General features: G+C 39.0%; 1 protein-coding gene across 1 annotated transcript in view; it reads left to right on the top strand.

Moving 5' to 3' along the window:
* AR (androgen receptor) overlaps nt 1-23854 on the top strand; it is a 294693-nt gene that overhangs the window by 251057 nt on the left and 19782 nt on the right. Inside the window, exon 4 of the mRNA XM_059678799.1 lies at nt 18228-18515. Within this exon, the coding sequence (XP_059534782.1) occupies nt 18228-18515 (288 nt within the window). The remainder of the gene's footprint in view (nt 1-18227; nt 18516-23854) is intronic.

The raw sequence follows: 23854 nt of genomic DNA, 5'->3' as shown, positions 1-23854 counted from the left end.
GAGGAGATGAGGAAGACAAGCTGAAACCACATTGAAAATGGATCTGATTATGCTTAAAGGTTTAGACTTTAGAAAGTTGAAGATTTGCATATGTTCACATATGATTTTGTTTATTTGCTTGATTTTTTAAAAGACAATTAATGATAGAGTTAAATTTTAGAAAATTTAATAGTAGGCCAGAGAGGGGGGAGAGGGATGGAGAGAGAGAGAGAGAGAGAGAGATTTGTAGCATTATATTTTGCTGAATACCTGAGATTGCAGCCTTGGTTCTTAGGGTTTGATTCCTTCTATTTGTGTTGATACCTATAAGTACTGATCAATTATATACATCCTTACATTATATAAGTCTGTTGTCTTGATATAGACCAGTGTTTCTCTGTGTGGGTTCTGAGAAAACTAGTTCCATGATGTAGTCCATGAAAAATAATTTCTATGATCAAATATCTTGGGCAAAGTTGCATATTATGGTCTTTCTCAAGAAGATTTATTGTGCATGTTTGCATTTCACAGACCTTTGCAAGTAAGTGCAATAAGGTAAAGTGAGGAGCTTAGCAACTCAGGATTCCCACATTTAATTCAACCACAGAAACCATTTTTTTCACTTAATGCCTGTTAATATCCTACAAAACTACTGTATTCTGGGATACATTTTTGGAAAACTTGGATATACAACTATTCCAGGTCATCTATTTTTTAGATGTGCATATCAAAGAAGGAAATTTTACCTTTTGCGACAACATGGATGAAACTATAAAGTATTATGCTAAATAAAAAAGCTAGTCAGATTAAGACAAGTACCATATGATTTCACTTATATGTGGAATGTAAGGAACCAATTAAATTAATAAACACAATAAAAACAGACTCATAGATAAAGAACAGACTAACAGCTGTCAGAGAGGAGGGGTTTGTGGGTCTGAGTGAAAAAGGTGAAAGTATTACACACACACTAAAATGGTGATTTCCAGGGGGAAATGTGATGGGGGGAGGTAGAAGAGGGCAAAGGAGGGAATAAATGGTGATGGAAGGAGACTTGTGGGGTGGTGAGAACACAGTACAATATATAATTGATGTATTATAGATTGTACACTTGAAACATATAATTTTATTAAGCAATGTCATCCCAATAAATTCAATTTAAAAAAGAGAATGCCTTCAGGACCAAGAGTGGACCATTTTCACCACATCTCAATGAATATGCACCAGAGGATATTAAAACCACTAAAGTAAACCATGTTGGGTCTGTATTATTTTTATACACAAAGGATGAGATGCAATCCAGGCCAAAACAGTGTTATTGCCCAAGTCATCTCACAGGCACAGGTACATATTTCTAACCCAAGGAGCATGCTAGACAAATTATTTCTGAGAAATATGATGACTTCCAGAATTGTGCAGAGTAATTACTAAATATTTTGGTTATCTATACATTCTTCACTAAAATTTAACAGTTCTTTTGTGTACTCTCTGACCAGAATTCTAGTATCTACCTAGATCCTCATCATGGAGCTACCACATAATCTCATTGCTAAAGTAGGAGGCCTAGAAATCACATATTTGTAGAGTTTGGGTACCACTGCCTACCCAATGATTGAATTCTCTCTACCTCCAGTGCAGCAGGCAGCAGATTATCATAAAAATCAACAATGGAACTCAGCTACTTGGAGTTTCTCCTTTGACTCTCAATAATAGAGCTCAAAAAGTTTTCAGGTTGTAGATGCAAATGGTAAATCTCAATTGTAACAAGTGCTACCTTCCCCCTCCCACAGTTCGTAGCTAACTGAGTATTCCTACAGATATGTACAACTGAAGTATGCACAAAAGAGCAGCATACCCCAATAAACTGTGAAACCAACATGCACAACATATGACAGCATATGTTCCCCCCCCAGTTTTATTGAAATAATGACATATATAACATTTTATTAAAGGTGTATAACATAGTAATTTTATACACGTCTCTATATAATCACCGCAATAGGTTTAGTTAATATCCATCACGATACATAGTTACAACTTTTTTCCTGTAATGAGAACTTTTAAGATCTATTCTTTTAACAACTTTTAAATATACAATACAGTATTATTAACTATAGTCACAGGCTGTACATAACACAACCAAAATTTAATTATCATTTAACTGTAAGTTTGTAGGATTTAAAAAATTCTTTTATTTTATTGTTGACATTATTACAAAATGACACACACTGAACTCAGTCTAAACCTTTTGAACACTCACCCATTTCCCCACCTGCTAACCCCCACCTCTGGTAACTATAAATTTGTTCTCTATTTGTATGAGTTCAGTGTGTTTTTAGATTCAACATATAACTGAGGTCATATAGTATTTGTCTTTCTCTGTCTTACTTAATTCACTTAGCATGATGTTCCAAAGGTCCATTCTTGTTGTTGCAATGGCAACATTTCCTTTTCGTGGCCGAATCACCCATGAATCAACTGTCAATCACCATCTTCCAGTTGGTTATATACATATATGGTGACACATTGTAGAGAAACGGTATATTTCTCTCTAATTTTAGTTCTCAAGCAAAGTTGTATGGAAAGACAGAGACTAAATCTCTTAATTCCTCCAAACTAAATTACCTGGGACAGCATATATATTTTGTAGTCTATCTTTGAGACTGTGCTTTAGAGAACTATAGTTAGGGATAAATAATTTTTTCTAATCATCAAAATGGATGATACCCCATGTCGTGTACTTGAATGAGTATCTCAGTTGTAAAATTTCCACTTAAAATCCTTGAGTTTTTAAAGTGTAATTACAGCAGAAAGATTTTATTGTTGTTTACTTTTGCTGTGAGTGCTCCAAAATCCCTCAGTTGCTCTTGAAAGAGTAAAATGATGTCATAGGCAATATTTTTCAAAAATAGTAGGGAGAAAGCTAAAAGTACATAGCATACAATAGGTCATATGTACAAAGGCAAGTATTTTCCAAATTTAACAATTCAGGAAAAAACGTTTTATTTTAACTGAAAACATTTTACTTTGATTTAAAAAGAGTATCACCTGCTATTACAAATTGTAGGATACATTCCTTAAGATCTCAAAAGGGGTTAAAATATTTTCTTATTATACTGAACTTAAAAATACACAATTTCCCTGAGCAAGATGCTTTTATAGAGACTTTTACACATTCTCTGAGATTCTGTTTGTATGAAGTAGAACTAAGAGGGAAATACACAGCAACCCAGAAAACCAAAAGAGCCTTCAGGTTGTTTATTATTGATAATATTTCCAGGATAAAATATATCTAGGAAGTAAATTGGAAATGGCATTACTACCTTGGATCACCTCTTTTGTAATCAAGTTCATTCTCCTCAATCTCGTTAATCCTTGCTATACTTTTTTAGATCTCTTAAGCCATGCATATAAATGTCTTCTTTTTTCCTGCTTAATACCCCCCATTGGGCCAATGATTTTGTGGCTGAAGTGAAAATTAATTGTTGAGGGACATTTCAGCCTTCTAGAAGTCAGCACTTTTAAAAACTGTAAGCACCAATCCTGAAGAAATCACCTGCAGGAAACTTGGAGTGGCATTTGGAACTAAGAAGAAAATCTGGATCCTGGCCAAGACAAAAGATCACCAGCCCCAGCCTGCACAGTGTGGTATGTCATGGTGGCCACAATAAAACTGAAAGAGACTGAGGACTCTCCTGAGGGTGGAAAATGATGCATGGAAGCTTTGATTAGTGAGCTGTTAGGCACATAGACATTAATTTTGAAGCATTCTCATCTCCAAACTGAGTAATAATGCTTGTAATATTATGGGATTATTTGGCTGTTGAAAGAAATTCAGAAGACTGAATAGGGAGTCTTTATTGGGCTCTGAGTGTCTGTATTGAGACTGTTAAATTCCAGCTCCCTTCTCTTTCTCCACATCCTCCTTCTCCACACCCCCTGCCTAATTCTTACACACTGTGACACTGTGTACAGAGAAGGAAACTCACCCTCCCTCTCTCTCTCTCTCTCTCTCTCTCTCTCTCTATATATATATATATATATATATATATATATATATATATATATATATATATATATATATATATATATATATACTATGAGAGATAAGAAAAAGGAATAAAAAAGATTATACACTGAGTGGCCAGATTATTATGATCACCTGACATTTGTAGGCAAATTAGCTATAATTTTGCGCTGAAGTTGCTAGAGCAGTGGCTGCACATTAGAATCACCTGGGAATCTTTTTAAAAATTCTGATTTCTGGACCTCATCCTCCGGAAATTCTATTTCTTTGTTATGGGTTGAGGCCACAACATTAGTAACAAAGAAACAGAATTTCTGGAGGATGAGGCCCAGAAATCAGGATTTTAAAAAGATTCCCAGGTGATTCTAATGTGCAGCTAAGGTTGAGAACCACTGTGCTAGAGGGCCAGATCATTATAAACATCTGAATAGTACAACATACCTAAATATCATTGCTGATCAAGTTCATCCTATCATGTTGATGGCATATCCCAATGGAGATGGCTTCTTCCAACCAGACAATGCGCCATGCCATGGTGCTCGTATTGTGCAGGAGTGGTTTCAAGAACATGAGGGAGACTTTACTTTGCTTAGGCAGCCCCCACAATCACCAGATCTCAATCCAATTGAGCATTTGTGGGACCAAGTTAAAAGAGCCATCAGTCAGCTGGTTCGACAACCGTCAAATCTCACAGAACTGGACAGCATGCCATTCATCAGGCATGGTGTCAGATTCTTTGCATCACCTTTCAACAACTCGAGAGTCAATGCCAAGAAGAATCGCTGCAGTACTGAAGGCAAAAGGTGGCCCAATGAAGTACTGATGGGGTGGTCAGAATAATCTGGCAACTCAGTGGGACCTTGACTTACGAGGGTCCCGACTAACGAGTTTTTCGAGATAGGAGCCATCTCTCAGCCGATTTTTTGCTTTGAGTTGCGAGCTAAAATTTGGGTTATGAGCCAGCTTCAGATACCCCATCGCTAGGTGGCACAGCGAACGTCACAGTGAACGCCACAACATCAGCCCAGCATCACATGTCTCACTCGTTCACTTTTTGATTTGGCATACGAGTAATTTGAGTTACGAGCTCCATCACGGAACGAATTAAACTCGTAAGTCAAGGCCCCACTGTATATATAATTTAGTATATTTATCAATAAAGCAGAAATGAAGGGACAAAAAAACAACTCCAAGTAAAGAATTTTCCATACTACATTGCACCTCTGTCATAAGGTGGGTAAGAAAAGAGAACAGGAATCCCCAATCCAAAATGGTAGTTGCCTGCCTTTCCCAATTTTGCATTCTTCCTCCATTCAGGGGACTTGACTTAGGCATCTGATTATCAGGCATGCTAGGTGCAAGCCCATCTTTAAGCTGCTATATTCAACAGTGTTTCTTTTTCAGATTAGAAAAATTCCAGGTTGACAACTACAAGTATCTCAAAATGACCAGACACTGAAGAAAGGCTGACCTGCCTCATTCAGAATGAGGGTTCTAGAGTGCTAGTGAATAGCCCAGAAACACCTGGAATCTGAACCTTAAGGGCTTAAGCCCCTGCCTCTGAACACAGACTCTGATGTTGGGGCTTGGGGCTACTCTCTTAGTTGATGATTCTCCCCCATGGGACTGATAGTGTTTCCATACCTCACAGGGATGTTGTAAGGACTAGCTCTAGAAGTAGTAAGTTACTACTTATGTAGTTATATCATGATTGATGTTTTCTGTATAGTATCAAGATGTTCGAAGAATGCTTTTTATTGATTGATTTTAGGGAGACAGAGGAAGGGAGGAAGACAGGGAGGGAGGAAGGGAGAGGGAGGGAGGAAGGGAGGGAGGAAGGGAGGAAGAGGGAGAGAGAGAGAGAGAGAGAGAGAGAGAGAGAGAGAGAGAGAGAGAGAGAGAGAGAACGCTTTGGTGTTCCACTCATTTATGCATTTATTGGTTGATTCTTGTATATATCCTGTATAGGGATCAAACCCACAACCTTGCAACCTTGGCATATTGGGACGACACTCTAACCAACTGATCTACCAACCAGGGCAAGCCAAGCAGAGGTTTTTTTATTTTTATTTTATTGTTCTTGATCATATGTGATAGCAGCCAGGCACTGGCTCACAACTGCAGCTGTGGCTCAGTTGCTTCCTTTCCACAGTATGTTGCTGGGAAGAACATTTGCTGATGGAATTGAAGGTGCTACCTTGGATAAAAGCCACTGTATCTATCTGAGGCTCCTATGGCCATTTCCACTTGGTTAGTAGGCAATTCATGAATTTCTCCTTACCTCTATTCTGCTGGGCCTCTGCCAAAGACCCAGATCTGAAACTCAGGCCCCATAACTGAGCTGAAGGTAGTATTAGCTGGTCCACAAAAATTGAGTAAACAAGAACCTTATTTATTTCCCTCCTGAAGGAGCTTCCCCAAGAAGCCAGCCAGCCCTTCTTCAAACAGATCAGGAGACTAGAGTTAGACAAGTTTGTTTTTTTTTCTTCACATTCTTAAAGTCAAGGTGACTCTGTTTTCAACAACACAAACACATTTGAACCTTTCATAAAGAGGAGGCAAAATCTAAGAACTAGTGCCTACTTCTCTTGCTTTCTATTGAAGTTAGGATGAAGGAGAAAGTGATCAGGCTTTACTTTTTACTTCTAGCTATAGTGCACTCACACTCCTCCACTGCTCACTGATATCATATGCTTGTCTCTCCACCAGTTGTGAGGCTTTGTTCTTCTGCCAAGCCAGCCTCAAATTTTGCATTGATATAAGAGAGGAGGCACTTAGAACTTGAAATATTTTGCTATGCAGCCTTTCTCCAAGAACCTCCATATTAAAACCACTTTCCTTCTGATGTATGTGGAGTCTTTAAACCCAGGAGTAACCAAATATGCATGTATATTATAAGTTCATGTAGTTACTTTTTCCAGTGGAAAACCTTGGTATGTGAAAGCATTTCCAAGCTTTTTGGTAATGGCCTTATGCCCCTCACTCAAGATGGCATCTGGACAGAAGCACTCTCCTTGACTTGCCTGGGGCTTGTGTTTTTGTGTTTTCCACCCTCTTCCTTCTCCAGTCTACTACAAACTACACAATCTCTCTCTCTCTCTCTCTCTCTCTCTCTCTCTCTCTCTCTCTCTCTCTCTCTCTCTTCTCTCTCTCTCCTTTACTCTGATTCAGTCACATTTTAGAGAGAAGCAAAGAAAGGACTTCAGGAGGGAGGAGAGTTCCCTCTCTTTGGGGCACAGTTTTAATCTCCAGACCAACAACAGTTTCCTTAAAGTGGATTGAAAGGCTAATGTGTTTTATTTGTTAACTGCTTTCTATTTGTTTAAATGTTGCATATTTCTGCTAGTGGGTTTTCCTTTAATAAAACCATTAATGCAGCAATGGTATTTTCTTATTTACAACAGACTGACAGAATTAATGCTGTTAACATTGGGCCTTTTTCTTTTCTGTTTCTTTTTTCTTTCTCTTTTTTCTCTCTCTCTCATTTGCTTTTCAGGTCATCCTGACCTGTTCAGCTTAGACTGTTTCACATTTGTTTTTAATGTCAGTTTAAATACAATTGTAAAAGCATGTATGCTCTAAATTCATGTAGTTAATTTTTCCAGTGGAAAAGCTTGGTATGTGAAAGCATTACCAAGCTTTCTGGTAATGACCTTATGCCTCTCACCCAGGATGGCATCTGGACAGTAAGCCCCTTTCTTCTGGCTCTGTAGTCTAGAGAGACTTGGAAATAATTTCTGCCAGATTCTGTGCTTTGGCAAGGATATGCAGCATTGCATATCATTCTGTTATTAATTACATTTACTCCTTCATGAGCTAAAAACCATTAGACTAAATAGTCCAACATAAACCTTTAAAGATAAAATTTGATATTGTTTTTCCTGGCTATTCTTTTGACTCAGAATTGAAACTTGGAGGAAAATGGGAGTGTGAGGGGAAGACCAAGGAACCTTCTTGCCTGAGGGAATTTGACCTACACTTATTAGTGCATATGTAAACTTGGATGTACACCCAACTAATGTCTCATTCCATGCATGCCAGGAACTGGCTCTGTTCCTTGTCTCTTGTCGCTGTCCTAGTTCTTCACCACTCATCTCCAGCTGACCCTTTTCCCACTAGCATGTTACTCAACCTGATTAAATGGAAACAATATAGCCTGAGAAGTCATGATAGCTGATTCTAATTCCTGCTCTACTGCTATATAGCTGTGTTAACTTGGGCAATATGTAGAATTGGCCTTCAGTCTACTCGTGTTTGTTTGTTTGTTTGTTTTGTTTTGTTTTTTTAAGAATTTGTTTGAATAGGAGATCTTGGATAGACAAGATTTGGGGCCTTCAAATATTTTCTTGGCAAACTAACCTATTCTTCAAACAAAATCTGACATTCTTAAATATAAACGCAGAATAAAGCCCTGCTGCTCTGGTTTGGAACAAAGTGGGGTTATTGGAGCCACATGTTCAGGCCCATTTTATCTCTTCTCAGGGGCTTTAAAAGAAACTTGTAGAACTCTTGGAGCACTACTACTATACTAGTTTGATGTCAGGAGACACTCACCATCCTGATTCTTGCCCCTAATTAATTTTAATCCTTGTACAAATGATATGTTTTATTGGTTAGCTTTTCCAGAAAGAGATTTACCTGCTGGTGATAAAGGGCATGAAATGGAGCAATGTGGGGTTTAGTGACCAGCAAGAGTAAGAGACACCATTTATTGACCTACAGAATTTTCTCCATGTTAAGTACCTAGTACACATTCTCTTCAGGAATATTACAACAACTCTGCAAGGTAGATCCTATGATTATCTTAAGAGTCTGAACCCTGTTAGTTTTTCTCTCAACCTTTGGCTTCAGTCCAGTTTCCTGAGATTGAAGGCAATACAGGTTGCTAAAGTAGGCAGTTTTTCAGAATGTTTTATAGCTAGAGATCCATTCTTATATTTAGAAAATTTCATAACCTGCCCATTGGCATGCATCTTTGCAGAATTCAGAGCACTTTAACTGAAATCATCTAATTTCCTTCTAATAATAGTCCTATGCAGTATTCAGGCCAGATTGCTACCATTACACAGAGGAGAAAATGGAGGTTTATGAGAAATTAAGTGAATATATTCAAGGCCAAAGATACAATAAGACTCTGAGCCGAAACCGGTTTGGCTCAGTGGCTAGAGCCTCGGCCTGCGCACTGAAAGGTCCCAGGTTCCATTCTGGTCAAGGGCATGTACCTTGGTTGCGGGCACATCCCCAGTGGGGAGTGTGCAGGAGGCAGCTGGTCAATGTTTCTCTCTCATCGATGTTTCTAACTATCTCTCTCCTTTCCTCTCTGTAAAAACTCAATAAAATATATATTTTTTAAAAAAGACTCTGAATACCACCACCTTTTCTTTATTATGAATAACATTTTAGAACTTTGATGTCTTCATTGCATTTTGCCCCCTTAGGCTCAGTGCATTTTTCACTGTTTCAGTCTTGGAAAGTCCTTCTGGTAGTGTAGAATCTTCCCTCTACTTTTAGACACCACCATGTTGTCTAAATCTTCCTTATGTTAAATACCTTATTAATTATATACTAATATTATCCCCACTTTTCAAATGAGGAAATTGAGGTACAGAGAGGCTAAATAAGTCTTGCTCAAAATCTCACAGCTAGTACGCAATAGAGCTAAACTTACAACTAAGACAATTTGACTCCAGACTCTTAGCTTTTAACTACTACCCTTTATACATATATGAGGAAACTAAGAGCAAAAGAGGGAAAGAGACGATCCTGAGGTCATGCAGTGAGTTCCTCCGGATCCTAATCCAGTGTTTCTCTGACCTTCCAAGCCTAAAGTCATACAGTGATATTCCCTGAGTCTAATCGTAGTAGGTAGAAAGATGGCTGGCATGATTTAAACCAGAACTGTATACTGGTATTCCCCAGACAAAAATTCTCTTACAGAATTCTGTTTGTCCAGCACAGTCTTTGTTTAGAAAGTTGACATAGACTGCTCCTAGGCAGGGCTTCAGTCACTTTCACTGTCCCAAGCTCACTCTATGTTAACTAGGCTGTTTTACTCATTTACATTTATCTGCCCAACTAATGAAGGTATTTGAGTTCATGACCTCTAGATTTAAGCTTTATAGTATATAAGCATCTACACACATACTCACATAATCGCAGTCTAGTCTGTTTTCACAACATATCTGCAGCCCTGCACCACACATACCTTTATGTTTACTTAGTATTTAGAATTACACTTAATATCTGAATTCAGTTTTATAGGCAGCTACATCCAGAAGAAATATGTTACTGTTTTTCATTTCATAACCTCTTACTTTTCCCTTCCCTTCTCTGTTCTATCTGGTTCTCTGTTAATTATGCTGTCCATCTTCCCTCATGCCTGAGTTAGGTCACTTGCAAGCCATTCACTCTCTACTCTTTAGAAATGGATAGAGAGTGAAGATACCATTTTGAGGGCTCACTATCTGCCAGGTATTCTCTCTTATTTCATTCTCCAAAGTACGGGTACATTCCCATTTTACAAATGAGGAAACTAGATCTCAGAGAAGCTAAGCAAAGGGGTCAAAGTTATTAAACTAGTTAGTTGACAGAGCTGGGATTTTAACACAAGATCATCTGACTCCAAAGCCTATTATCTTGCTCTAAACCACACTTCTATAATTAAAGTGTATTAGTTTTCTATTGCTGCATAACAATTGACCACAAATTTAGCAGCTTCAAATAGTACTCATTTATCAGCTCACAGTTCTGTTAAGTCAGAAGTCTGATATAGCATGACTAGATTCTCAGCTCAGTATCTCACAAGAATAAAATCAAGGTATTGACTAGACTGCATTCTAATCTGGAGATCAGTGTCCTCTTCCAAGCTCATGTGATTACAGCAAGATTCAATTTCTTCCAGTTGTAGGATTGAAGCTCCTGTGTTCTTTCTGGCTGTCAGCAAGAGGTTGCTCTCAGCTACTCAAGGCTGTCCTCATTCCTTGCCATGTGGACCCCCACCTTCAAAGTCAACAACAGAGAATCTTCCTTATGTTAAATACCCCTAGCCCCATGAAGGTATTTCCAGAAAGAGCCTGATGTCTTTTAAAGGCTCATCAAGGATAACCACCCTTAAATTCGACTGAATTGCAGCCTTAATCACATCTGCCCATTCTTTCATGACAGCACTTAGATTAGCGTTATCTAAATAACTGAAAGAATGTGTCTATTCAACAGGGGTTGGGAATATTGGGAGCCATCTTAGAAATCTACCTACCACAGAAAGTGTGCTCTAAATGAGGAAGAGTACATCCTTGACGTAGGGAGAAGGATTCAAACTTTGTAAGGCTTTGGAAACTTCACCTCATCATGCCTCTCCCCAGCCCATGGATGAGGAAGCCTCTATTTGAGGTGGCAAGGAACGAGGCTGCAATAGTGCCTAAAGATCACAGTGGCTATAAAAGCTATAGATTAACCACATCTACCTTTACTTAGGCATACTTAATGATTTCTGATTTGAAAAATCTTTATCTGGTGCTGTAGAGAAAGATTTTTTTCAAAGGAATCTAATGCCACCAGGCTGAAAAGTGAGTTCCCCATAGGATCCAGGCACCATGTCAGGTGCTCCAATGCCCTAAAGAGCCAGTAGGGACAGGGAAGTAACTTCCATTGGCCCTTTCTCATCTCTGCACTGATCTGAGATTGAAAGACAGGGAAGTGTTGCAAAGCAACTCACACAAATTAGAACTATCCACCTTTACTGTCTTCTTTCTCCTCACTTCACCACTCAATTTAAGTAAACTGTGGTTCTCTGCCATAAAACAGGGGCCAGCAGGCCTGTACTTCACATGAAAGAATTAGATATGACTCTGGGGCTCAGGTGCAGGAGACAGGAGTGGTGTGGGGGTGGCCTTCATGGAAGAAAACAAGGCCTTGGGCATTGAGTCACAGCTGAGACTAGCAAGCTTCATTGTCCAGCATCTAAGTTGTCTAGCAACATGCTGGCCTTTACTGCAGAGAGAGAACAGAGGATCCCCCAGCAGAATGCATGGAATCTGATTTCATTTATGTTCAGTACACTCATCCTCTTCAGGCAGAGAGGCCAGAACACCTGGTGCAGTTTGAGCCACTGTGGCCAGTGACAACACATTACCCAGGTCCTTCACACAAGTAGGAATATGACTTCTCTTCCTCAAGCAGATGCTACATAGTTCTAGAGGAGCAGGATGTAAAAATACCAACCAAGTTCTCATTAGCACTACGCAGAGAAGGGAATTATTTCATTTTGATGGATTCTCCCAACAGTCTCTGCACATATTGGTCTTGCTTGTAATGAATTTGTTTAGGTCCACAAGTCATCAACCCACTGATATTTGAATCACTGTTGGTATGGAAATGGCTACAGAGCATGCCTCACTAACTGTACCACCACCAATTTCTCTGTGTGCCCCTTCACCTTTTAGAAAAACCCATAGATATATCTGTGTAAAATTCTTTGGTTGTCTTTCTTCTTTATCAATAGCATGAATAGGGCATGATAAATGGAACAGCTTCCCCAGAGAACAGTTTTGATCCACAGCACTATTCCATAGAACTTTCTGTGATGATGGAAATGTTCTATATCTCTGCTGTCCAATATAGCAGGCACTAGCCACATGTGGGTTTTGAGCACTTGAAAAGAAATGTGGCTAATTAGATTAAGAAATTATATTTTTAATTTTCTCTAATTTTAATTAACTTAAATTTAAATAGCTAGATGTGGTTAGTGGCTACTGTATTATATAGTACAAATATAGAAGGAGCTCAGAGAGGCAGGTACTGAGATAGAGTAGAAATTAGTTAGCCGAAAAGAGAGCTGATGTGGTACAGCAACCTCACTCTTTCTGGCTTCAGCCTCCCCATCTTTGACTTGAAAGGTTGGATTAATGTCAGAAGTCCCAAAATTGTGACTAAGGGCTAAATTCAACTTTGTAATATAGATTTATTCTAGGAAATATTTAAATATTATATGAATGTCTTCCAGGTGTGTGTGTGTGTGTGTGTTTGTGTGCGTGTGTGTGCGTGTGTGTGTGTGTGTGTGTGTGTGTATACAAGTACATGGCAAGGGCAGAAAGGCAGTAAGGCATTCACTTCAGTTCATCAGTTTCCACCATTCTTCTACACACACACACACACACCCTACTATATTACCTGTATAACCCCTGTAGGCATATTGAATCTGTGACCCCCTAAATGAGATGATTTCTAAGGACACTTCCTGTTTTGTTATGCTGTGAATAATTAGGCCTCTTATAGTACTCCAAACCTGTTTCCACTTTGGACACATGACTAGAGTATTCTCATAGCTTCCTGCCTCTGCCCTTTCAGATTTAATACTAGTTACTGAATTTTGGAGTAAAAGGTAGGGGTAGAAACCAGAAAAAATACAACCCCAGCCCTATTATTCAGCTCTTTTATTAAAGCTAGAGATAAGGTTCAAGCTGGACAGAAAATATTGAACAAGGTCATTCTTACCACTCTGGGTTGATTTTTCAGACTCCCTTATTATTTTACCCTGAGGTTCCTCTGTGATCCTCTTGCACCACCAACCCCACTAATTTTTCTTCTATTCTAGTTGTTGATCCAAATATGTGATCCATTCTTGCATTGAGTTACACTATTATTAGAGTTTGCATTGCAGGACTTATTTCTCTAATTAGACCTGAAAATTTGTTTCAGATATGTAAATTTTTCTGCAGCAGCCAGAAACAGATCAGCAGCAGGTTTTGTTGTATTTATCCATTTAAATTGAGCAATCCACTTCTTTCTTTGTCTTATGCCTTTTAAAATTTATTATTATAACTTTAAATGGATTAGAGATAAAGTGGTTTATGGTCTACCTCAGTGTATCTGCCTATACTAGGGCTCAGAGTAATGACCTCTTCAATTATTTATATCTGTGCCAAAATAAATGTTAAAGAAATAAACATTAGGATGCCCAAAGATCTCTAAATTGTGTGCATGTGAGCATGGGGAGAAGATGGTTCATAAAGCTTGAGTTTTGCGTTATTGTTTTAAATAATGTTATTTTTATCATTTTTCCTATTGGCTGCCTTCTAACATGGTTCCTATTGTACAGATAGATGAGAAGCAAGGAAATTCTTTTCTTTGTTATTAATTGTGGATTTCAGCCCTTCAAATTCACCTTTGATAAAGAAGAAAATCAATATGTGACTTACAGTGGATATTCACTATAGGTCTAATATCTTGCAATATCTGAAGTTATAGTGTTCAGTGGGAAATGTTGCAACACCAGAAAATTCCTATTTCTTTAGTGGAAATTGAGATGACACAATTTGGTCTGAGGATGAGAAAGAAAATTCAAGGGCATGTAAAAAAAATTCCATCTGATGCTTCAAGCTTGAATTCTTTTTTTAACTTTATTTTCATTATTAACAATATTATAGATGTCCCCATCCCCCGCCTCCTTTGCCCACCTCCACCAAGCCCCCAGCCCCTTCCCTGTGGCCAGCACTATACTGTTGTCTGTGCCTATGGGCTATGCATATATGTTCTTTGGCAAATACCTTCACCTTCTTTCATCCAATCCCTCCCCTCCCCTCTGACAGCTATCAGTCTGTTCCATGTACCCATGCCTCTGTTTCTATTTTGTTTGCCAGTTTAGTTTGTTCATTAGATGTCACATATAAGTGAGATCATATGGTATTTGTCTTTCTCTGACTGGCTTATTTCACTTAGCATAATAATTTCTGGGTCCATCCATGCTGTCTCAAAAGGTAAGATTTCTTCTTTTTTACAACCATGTAGTATTCCATTGTATAATACCTTTTTTATCCACTCACCTACTGATGGATACTTGGGCTATATCCAGATCTTGGCTATCCTATATAGTAAAAGCCCAGCGACCATAACAGTAGATTGACCAGAACAACTGCTTGACCAGTCACTATGAGGTGCACTGACCACCTCTTAGTCCCTTTGCCTGGCCAACAGGCTCCCATCTCCTGATGGCAAACGGGGACCTGGGGGTGGGTGGTGGGGTATGCAGGCAGCCCCATGCCAAGGCCCCCGCCCTGCCAGTCACCCCACACACAGAGGGCGACATGGGAGTGGGGCAATGAGTGGGCAGGACTGGCTGACCTCTTGGTCCCTCCCCCCTGGCTGTCAGGCTCTGATCACCCGATGGCAAACTGGGAACCCGGGTGGGTGGGGATGAGGAGTGGGGCTGGCTGCCAGCAGCAAGGGAAGATGGCTGTGATCACAGGCTAGACCTAGGGACTGTACCCACTCACGAATTTTGTGCTCCAGGCGTCTAGTTGTAATAATGATGCTATGAACACAGAGGTGCATTGCGATTCTTAGAAGTGGGATTGCTGAATCAAAAGGCAGTTCCATTTTTAACTTTTTGAGGAAATAACATACTGCTTTTGACAGTAGCTGCACCAGTCTGCATTCCAACCAATAGTGCACTAGGATTTCCTCTACTCCACATCTTCACCAACACTGTTGTTGTTGACAGCTGTGAGGTGATACTTCATTGTGGTTTTAATTTACATTGTTCTGATGATTAGTGACATCGAGCATTTTATCATATGGCTATTGGCTATTTGTATGTCCTCTTTGGAGAAATGTCTATTAAGTCCTTTGCCTATTTTTAAATTGGATTGTTTGTCTTCCTGTTGTTGAGTTGTATAAGTTCTTTATATATTTTGGAAATGGCCCCTTATCAGACGTAGCACTGGCAAATATTCTCCCATAAAGTGGGTCCCATTTTCACTTTGATGATGGTTTCTTTTGCTGTACAGAAGCTTTTTAATTTTATGTAGTCCGATTTGTTCATTTTTTCTTTGTTTCCCTTGCTTTTGAAGATATATCAGCAAAAGTATTGCTATGAGAGGTGTGTAAGGTTTTACTGTCTGTTTTCTTCTTAGGATTTTTATGATTTTGTGACTTACATTTAAGTCTTTTATTCATTTTTATTTCATTCTTTTGTATGGTGTGAGTTGGTGATCTACTTTCATTTTTTTGCATGTACCTGTCCAATTTTCCTAACACCATTTATTGAAGAGACTGTCTTTATTCCACTATAAGCTCTTGTCTCCTTTGTCAAATATTAATTGACCTAAAGGTGTTGGTTGATTTCTGGGATCTTTGTTGGGTTCTATTGATCTATATGTCTTTTCTTATGTCAGTAACAGTCTGATTTTATTACAATGGCATTGTAGTATATTTTGATATCAGGTATTGTGATATTTTTAACTTTGTTCTTCTTTCTCAAGATTGCTTGAGGCTATTCAGGATCTTGTTTGGTTCCATATAAATTTTTGGGACATTTGTTCTAGATTTCTGAGATATGCCATTGGTGTTTTAATAGGAATTGTGTTGAATCCATAGATTGGTTTGGGTAGCATGGACATTTTAATGATATTAATTATTCTAATCCATGAACATGGTATATGCTCCCACTTATCATATCTTCCTCTCTTTCTTTTTTCAATGTCATATAGTTTTATGAGAACAGCTCTTTTACCTTCTTGGTCAAATTTATTCCTAGTTAACCTCATCTTCTTTTGGTGTTACAATAGTAAATGAGATTATTTTCTTAGTTTCTCTTTTTAATAGTTTATTATTGTTGTATAGAAATATCACTGATTTCTAAATATTAATTTTGTATCTTGCTACATTGCTGAATTCATTTATTAGATATAGTTGCTTCTTGGAGTCTTTAAGGTTTTCTATGTATAATATCATGCCATCTGCAAATAATAACAGTTTTACTTCTTCCTTCCATTTTGGGTATCTTTTATTTCTTCTTGTCTGATCGCTGTGACTAGGACTTCCAGTACTCAGCTGACATGCTTGAATTTTTAACCATTGTGTTTCTAGCCTCTGCTTGATAATCTCTAATAACATGAGTGCCTGGCAACTTTTCCATGTTCAGAGGCCTTTAACTATTAAAGTGTGTTTGTGATATGTGCGTGTGAATGTGTGTGTGTGTGTGTGTGTGTGTATGTATGTAGGGGAGAGGGAGAGGGAGAGAGAGAGGGAGAGAGAGAGAGAGAGAGAGAGAGAGAGAGAGAGAGAGAGAGAGAGAGAGAGAAACTAGTATCCAAGTCACTGTATGTTTTGGTACCTCTAGAGACCCCATAATTAATACTTATGTTTGCCTTTCTAGTCTCTTTAACAATCTGCTAGACATGGTAGACATAGACACAAATTCATCATTCCATTTATTCCAAACATTCTGTATTTTCCCATTACTTGTAAGAAAAAGCCCAAACTTCTAATTACAATATACAAGCCCTTTCAAAATCAGGTCTAATCTTGATTTCAACCTTATAAATAGCCAGTCTCCCCACACAAGCAATATATATTCCAGCCACACTGGTCTCTACTATTTCCCCCAAACACTTCTACTATTTGTTTATGCCATTTTCACTCTTCTCTGCTTAGTGAAACCCTCACCATTCTTCAAGATCCAGATCAAATGCTACCATAAAGCCTTTCCTGACCCCACCTATGCAGAGTGATTGTTGTCTTTTTATTAATACCTCTGTTGTAACATTTATCAGATTGACATTTTAACTGCATAGGGGTATTAATTAATCCTCTACCAGACAGGGTTAAGACCCAGAAGAAAGGGCTTGCACTAGCTGGTTTGGCTCAGTGGATAGAGTGTCGTCCTGCGAACTGAAGGGTCCTGGGTTCGATTCCAGTCAAGGGCACAAGCCCAGGTTGTGGGCTCAATCCCTAGTAGGGGGGTGGTAGGAGGCAGCCAATCAATGATTATCTTTCATCATTAATGTTTCTATCTTTTTCCCCCTCTCCCTTCCTCTCTGAAATCAATAAAAAATATATTTTAAAAAAAGAAAAGGTTTAACATGGAATCTCTATTGAATGAATGAATTGTGAATATATCTGAATAATTCAATGAAAGGTTCTAGGTATGAGTACTGAAGCTTACATTTATGCAGAGTCCAATCTAAGGATATACTAGGTCTGTCCTGCAAGGTGACTAGGGAGAAAACAAGATATAAAACTTTAGTTTTGTAAAGATTTTGAGTGATGAGTCATTCATTCAACCAGTGCTAAACTGAGCATTTGCCTTCAAGGAGTTTAGAATCTCTGACCATGAAGAATGGACATCCTTATTTTCTTAGTTTGAAGGTTTTCTAACAGAGTAGCTGTGCTGTGTGTTTTTGATCACTTATAATAAATCCAAGTTTCCCTTTCCTCCCAATAGCTCGGAAGCTGAAGAAACTTGGTAATCTGAAACTGCAGGAGGAAGGGGAGGTTTCCAGCGCCACCAGCCCAACTGAGGAGCCAACCCAGAAGCTGGCAGTGTCACACATTGAAGGCTATGAGTGTCAGCCTATCTTTCTGAATGTCCTGGAAGCCATTGAACCAGGCGTGGTGTGTGCTGGACATGACAACAATCAGCCTGATTCCTTTGCAGCCTTGCTCTCTAGCCTCAATGAACTGGGTGAAAGACAGCTTGTACATGTGGTCAAGTGGGCCAAGGCCTTGCCTGGTAAGGAAAAGGAAAGTGGAGGCATGGGATTAAAGTGATAATATTTAATGTATGCTCCTATGGGCAAGGCAGGTACCATGTCCTGTCCATTCCTGCCCATTAACTCATGCACTTCTCACCATTACCTTGTGGAGGTAGAAAATGATATAATCCCCACTTTAAAAATAAGGAAACACCCTGGTCAGGTGGTCCAGTTCGTTGAAGCATCATCCCACCAAAAGGTTGCGGGTTTGGTTACCAGTCCAGGCACATACCTAGGTTATGGGTTTGATCTCCATTCAGGGCTTATATGAGAGGCAACCAATTAATGTTTCTCCATCACATAGATATTTCTATTTTTCTAAAAATCAATAAAAAATATATCCTACACTGAGGATTTAAAAAAGAAAGGAAACTCAGAAACTAAAGAGTAGAGCAGCATTATAGAGTGTCCCATATACCTCACATCAGCACACAGCAATCATGTTTAATCTACAGACACAGTGTGAAATTTTCCTCATAATCACAGATTATATAGACATAACATTTATGTGCCTTAAGATGCATACACATGTTTACCCCAAAGATAATTTTGAGTCTGACTGGTATTATGTCTTCAATATTAACTTTAGGAACCATACCATGCACTTATAATATAGTATGGTATAAAGAACATGGGGTTGGGAGTCAGAACATTTAGGTTCTAGTCTTAGTTGTGCTTGTAAATCATTGTGTGGTCCTTTCCCTTTATGGGTCTCAGTTTCTTTATCCGTATAATGTATGAAGAGTATTTTGGACTGAATTAATGTTTTTCAAACTTTGCTTTAAGGAACTTTAGTGCTTTCTAAAAACCTTAGAAATCATAGTGGGAGGAAATATTCAATGAATTCAGTGATAGTGAAAGAAATACAATTTTTTTTGTCTTAACTTCTTGGATACCTCCAGTGATGGGGAAATCACTTCCTCCTTAAGTCATCTGTTATTTGAACAGGACTGTTTATGAAAATATTAGAGATCCTCTATCTAAGCATTCACAAATTTTCCTTTAGCAGCCAAACTTTGTATTTCTCAAAACAACATACACAGATACTACTAGAGCTGGTTGATTTAAAACCAGTGCCTCTCCCTCACTACACCCAGAGAAGCCTCAAGTTACTCTTGCAGAATCTTAGGACTCCAGGGAACACAGTTTGGAAACCAGTGAAACATGAGCTCTGCAAGGATTCTCCTAGTCCTAAAATTCTGGGATTCAAAGATTGTTTTGAAACATCAACAACCAATTTAATTCTTATGGAGTCAAAGATCAGCATGCCTTCTAATAACTGCTATTCAGAGGAAAATGTATAGAGAACAGAGAAATTTCATATATATTACCTGATTTGGTCCTCATAAAATTCCCATAAAATAGGGGTTTCCCCCTGACATTTTATAGATAAAATATACAGAAGCTCTGAGAAATGATATACTTCACTTTAGAATGTAGCAGGGCTAGAACTTGAGAGCCTAAGTCCCCTCCTGATTCCAGATTCCTTCCTCATCCCACTCCACCCATAGTCTGTAGTGTTTGTGTAGTTCTGTAGCCCTGGGCTTCACAGTAAGAGGCCAAGGCCTTATTCAAGGCCACTTGGGTCATAATGTAGACTAGCTGCTTTTGAAGACATTGCATGTTAGTTGCCAAACCCCAATTTTGTCTTTCCAACTCACAAGGCCCAGTCTCAGAAACCAGACCATCCCCAGCACCTCCCCAGCTTGGGAAGCTGGAAGCTGAGGTTTACTAGCCAATAAGATCACTGGGAAGAAGGCCCAAGGTCTCAGGCTGTGTATGCACTGTGCCAAAACAGAGGGTTCACACAGGGAGGAAAAAATAGAAAAACTAAGAAAAGAAGGTTGTTTTAATTCTTATCACTTATTCAGCTGGATGTTTTGATATCATTTGTGTAACAGATTCAGTTTAATCTTTCCAAGCAGTTGCCAAGAACCTAAATAGTCCAATTTTATTGAATATAGAACCTTGTCCTATATATGATTCCATTTAATCCTCACAGAAATACTATGAATCATAAAGACTATTATTTCCATTTCAAATGACAAGGCTCAGAAAGGTTAACTAATTTGTTCCATTTTGGTTACTTAACAAATGGACCCAGAACTTTGACTCATACCCTTTGATTTCTAATTTGATGGTCTTAACAATAACCTATTGCAAATCACTTTGGCAGAATTTGTATGACTAGGAGTCACTGGCTTTCCTTAGTCCAACCCTCAGGATGGGGAGTCCTCTCATAATATTAACAAGTCTACAAGACAATATCATTTCACCATCTACTTCAAGCAAGGAAATGACCTCTGACCCTAAGTCATTTAAAATAATAGTTTTTAAAAAGCCAATTACCATGTTCACAAGACCTGTTGTTTATATTATCAATAATCACCTAGAAGTTCAACTTATTAGTTCATTCAACAGATTGAGTTCTTGTCTTGTGCAAGGCACTGTACTAGGCACCTACTCAGAAAATTTTTGTTTTAAACTTTTTGTGATGGTGATGATATATGTAAATTGCCTGATAAGGTACCTAGTACATTAATAAATGATAACTATTAATTAAGGGTGGGTGAGTAGACAATGTGTATACAGCATATTTGTAATCAGGTGTACCTGGTTTGGAATCTTAGCTATACACTAGTTAGTGGTTTGACCATGAGCAAATCACATGTGCTTCTGTTTCCTCATTTGTGGAGGTGGTACAACAATCTCTACCTTGCAAATTGTTATCAACATAGAAACTGTATATAAAATGCACCTAGTACAGTAGCTGAAACATAATAGATGCTCAGTAACTAGTAGGTCATTACAGCGAGGCTTGAGTGTTCTGCCACTGCTTTCACTCATATATCAATTTAAGTTGCCACATGCATGGGTCCCAATGATGAATTGTTTTCTTTGAAGATGTTGACTGTCTGGTGCACTAGAGCAGCATGAATTTCCTATCTGGACCTTCTTTGGCCATGTGCTCCCTGATAAGACATGAGACTACAGGTTTCCACTGCAGATTGCTAAGAAATGATGTTGATTGGATTCTAGTGAGAAAACAGAATCTCAAATAAATTGCCTTTACATCTAAACCTATTTGGTGTGTTTCAAAACCTGTAAATGACTCCTGTCTATCTCTCCTGAACAGCCTAACACAGTGCCAAACAAGTGTTTGAGTGAGTGTGTGCTGAAGGAAACCTGTAGGCTGGAGCTACTGTTTCCTCAAGTCATTCATTCCTTGATAGCTATGCTCACTGAGCAGGTTTCTTCAAAGGCTGGACATTAGAGAACAGTCTTAGGTATTGTAATCATATTAGACCTATAGAAAAATTAGCCAACTTTGTTGCTGATGTATAGACAGCAAATAGGCTTGAGTGCTAAGCTGCTCTCAGTAAGGACCATAAATTGGTGTTACAGCCAAACTAAATTTTTCTTTTTGCTCCTCTTTGTTAGTTCTCTGCTATCTCAAGGATGGGGAAAAAAGCCATCAGTATAGACAGCTCCCTTGGTACTTGTACAGTTTAAACCTTATCACCCCTCTGCACCCTAACATTCACATACTCACCAGCCAAGGCTTTACTTGCTTTCCATTGTGCCGGGAGCTGGTCCATCCTTGCTGTTTCAAGGGACCTGGCATATATGGCATACGGTTCTTAATATGTTTGCTCACCTTCTTGGCGCTGTGTTTTAACCAAGGTCACCTCTCCGAGAAAGGTTGAATCCCCAGGTAGGGATTTTCCCCTGAAGTTAGGGAGGGAATAAAACCCCTCAACTAAGTGCCAGGCGGGTAATTAATCACTTTAACTACGAACAATCATGCTTAAGATACCTAATCTTTACTCCCTGGAATGGAGATAAGAAACACCCTAACCTTTGTAATAGAGATTGATAGGATTGAATCAACTGGTATAAATACAGATGTAACAAGACAGACAGAGACAGAACTTACAAGAGAGCCAAGAAGACAGAACCTACACAGAACCTACAGACAGAAGAACTTCGCTGGAGAGAACATGGCAAAAGATCCTGGACTGAACCTGACTACAGAAATATGGCAAGAGAACCTGACTAGAACCTGGTGACCGAACCTGGCTGGAGATCTCAGACAGAACCTGGCTGGAGAACCTAGCGAGGGAACATGGCCACAGAACCTCGCTGGAGATCCGAAGCAGAGCCTCTCTGGAGATCCAGACCAGAACTTGACTGGAGATCCTGGCTGGAGATCCTGGCTAGGCTGCTGATCAACTGAACACTGCCTCTGAGTCTTTCCCTCTTCGCCGACTCCATCTACGCCTTTGGGAACCCCTGGACCCGCTGGGGTTGGACCCCGGCACCATTGCCTCACATCTCAGAGGTTCAGGGTTCAAGTTTCCAGGTCCCCTCTCCAAGAGATCCTTAGATGCTCCATGCTTGGCCCCTGAATTTATCTCCTACTAGGAAGAGTCAGTACCAGGAATTCTATCCTGGAGCTTCAGTGAGGAAATACTCTGGGGTCTGTGGCTCTGTCAGCATATTACTACAGTAAAGATGGGGGGCACGGGCCTTGGAGCTAAGATTTCAGCCAAGGATGGTGATATGAGGGACTCTAGAATCCCTGATGCCTGATAGCCTTAGGACATAAAAGAAAGGGGAAATGGGGTGTGTGGGTGGGCAAGGATCAACCAAGCCTTACAATGTGTTTAGATATTGTAGACTTTAGGCTGGAGTCTATGGCTAGTAAAAGCTCATGACCTCAGTATTTCCTGAGCTTGTCCTTAAGCAGTGGAGTGGAAAAGACACTGGACAAGAGAATTAAAACACCTGCACTAGTACCAGTTCTGCCATATATAGGCTGTAAGACCTTGGGGAAATCAGTTAACCTCTCTGGCCCTTAGGCTCCTTGTTGTCAAGATAAGTATCACATAACGTACTTGCTAGGGTTATTATGAGGTACAATGAAGTCATCAATAAGAAAGTTAGAAGCATTATCTAAATTCATGGAACATTTCTAATGAGGTATAGCAAGACAAAATTTCAAATAATTCTGGAACTGTTGGGGAGAAGAGAAATGAAATGCTGGTAGGAGATGAGCTCTGAGGTTATGGTTTAAACATCCCTCTGTTTAGAACCCACCATGAGAACATAGCTATATCTATGTGGTAGAGGTAGCATCTGGGAAACTTTGTTCTCTGAGCTTAAGGGAGGTAATCTGGAGTTCATCCCACTTTATAAAATTAAAATAAATTGAGGGTCCTTAGTCCATTTAATTAATATTTCTTAAATGCCTACTCAAATATCTGAATTATGCTATGTACTAGGAAATAAAATATGAATAATAAGGAGTGGTCCC

This window comes from Myotis daubentonii, chromosome X, assembly GCF_963259705.1.
Source record: "Myotis daubentonii chromosome X, mMyoDau2.1, whole genome shotgun sequence".
Classification (NCBI taxonomy): Eukaryota; Metazoa; Chordata; class Mammalia; order Chiroptera; family Vespertilionidae; genus Myotis; species Myotis daubentonii.
Note: the sequence above shows the minus strand (reverse complement) of the source record. Positions and strands in the feature narration are given on the sequence as shown.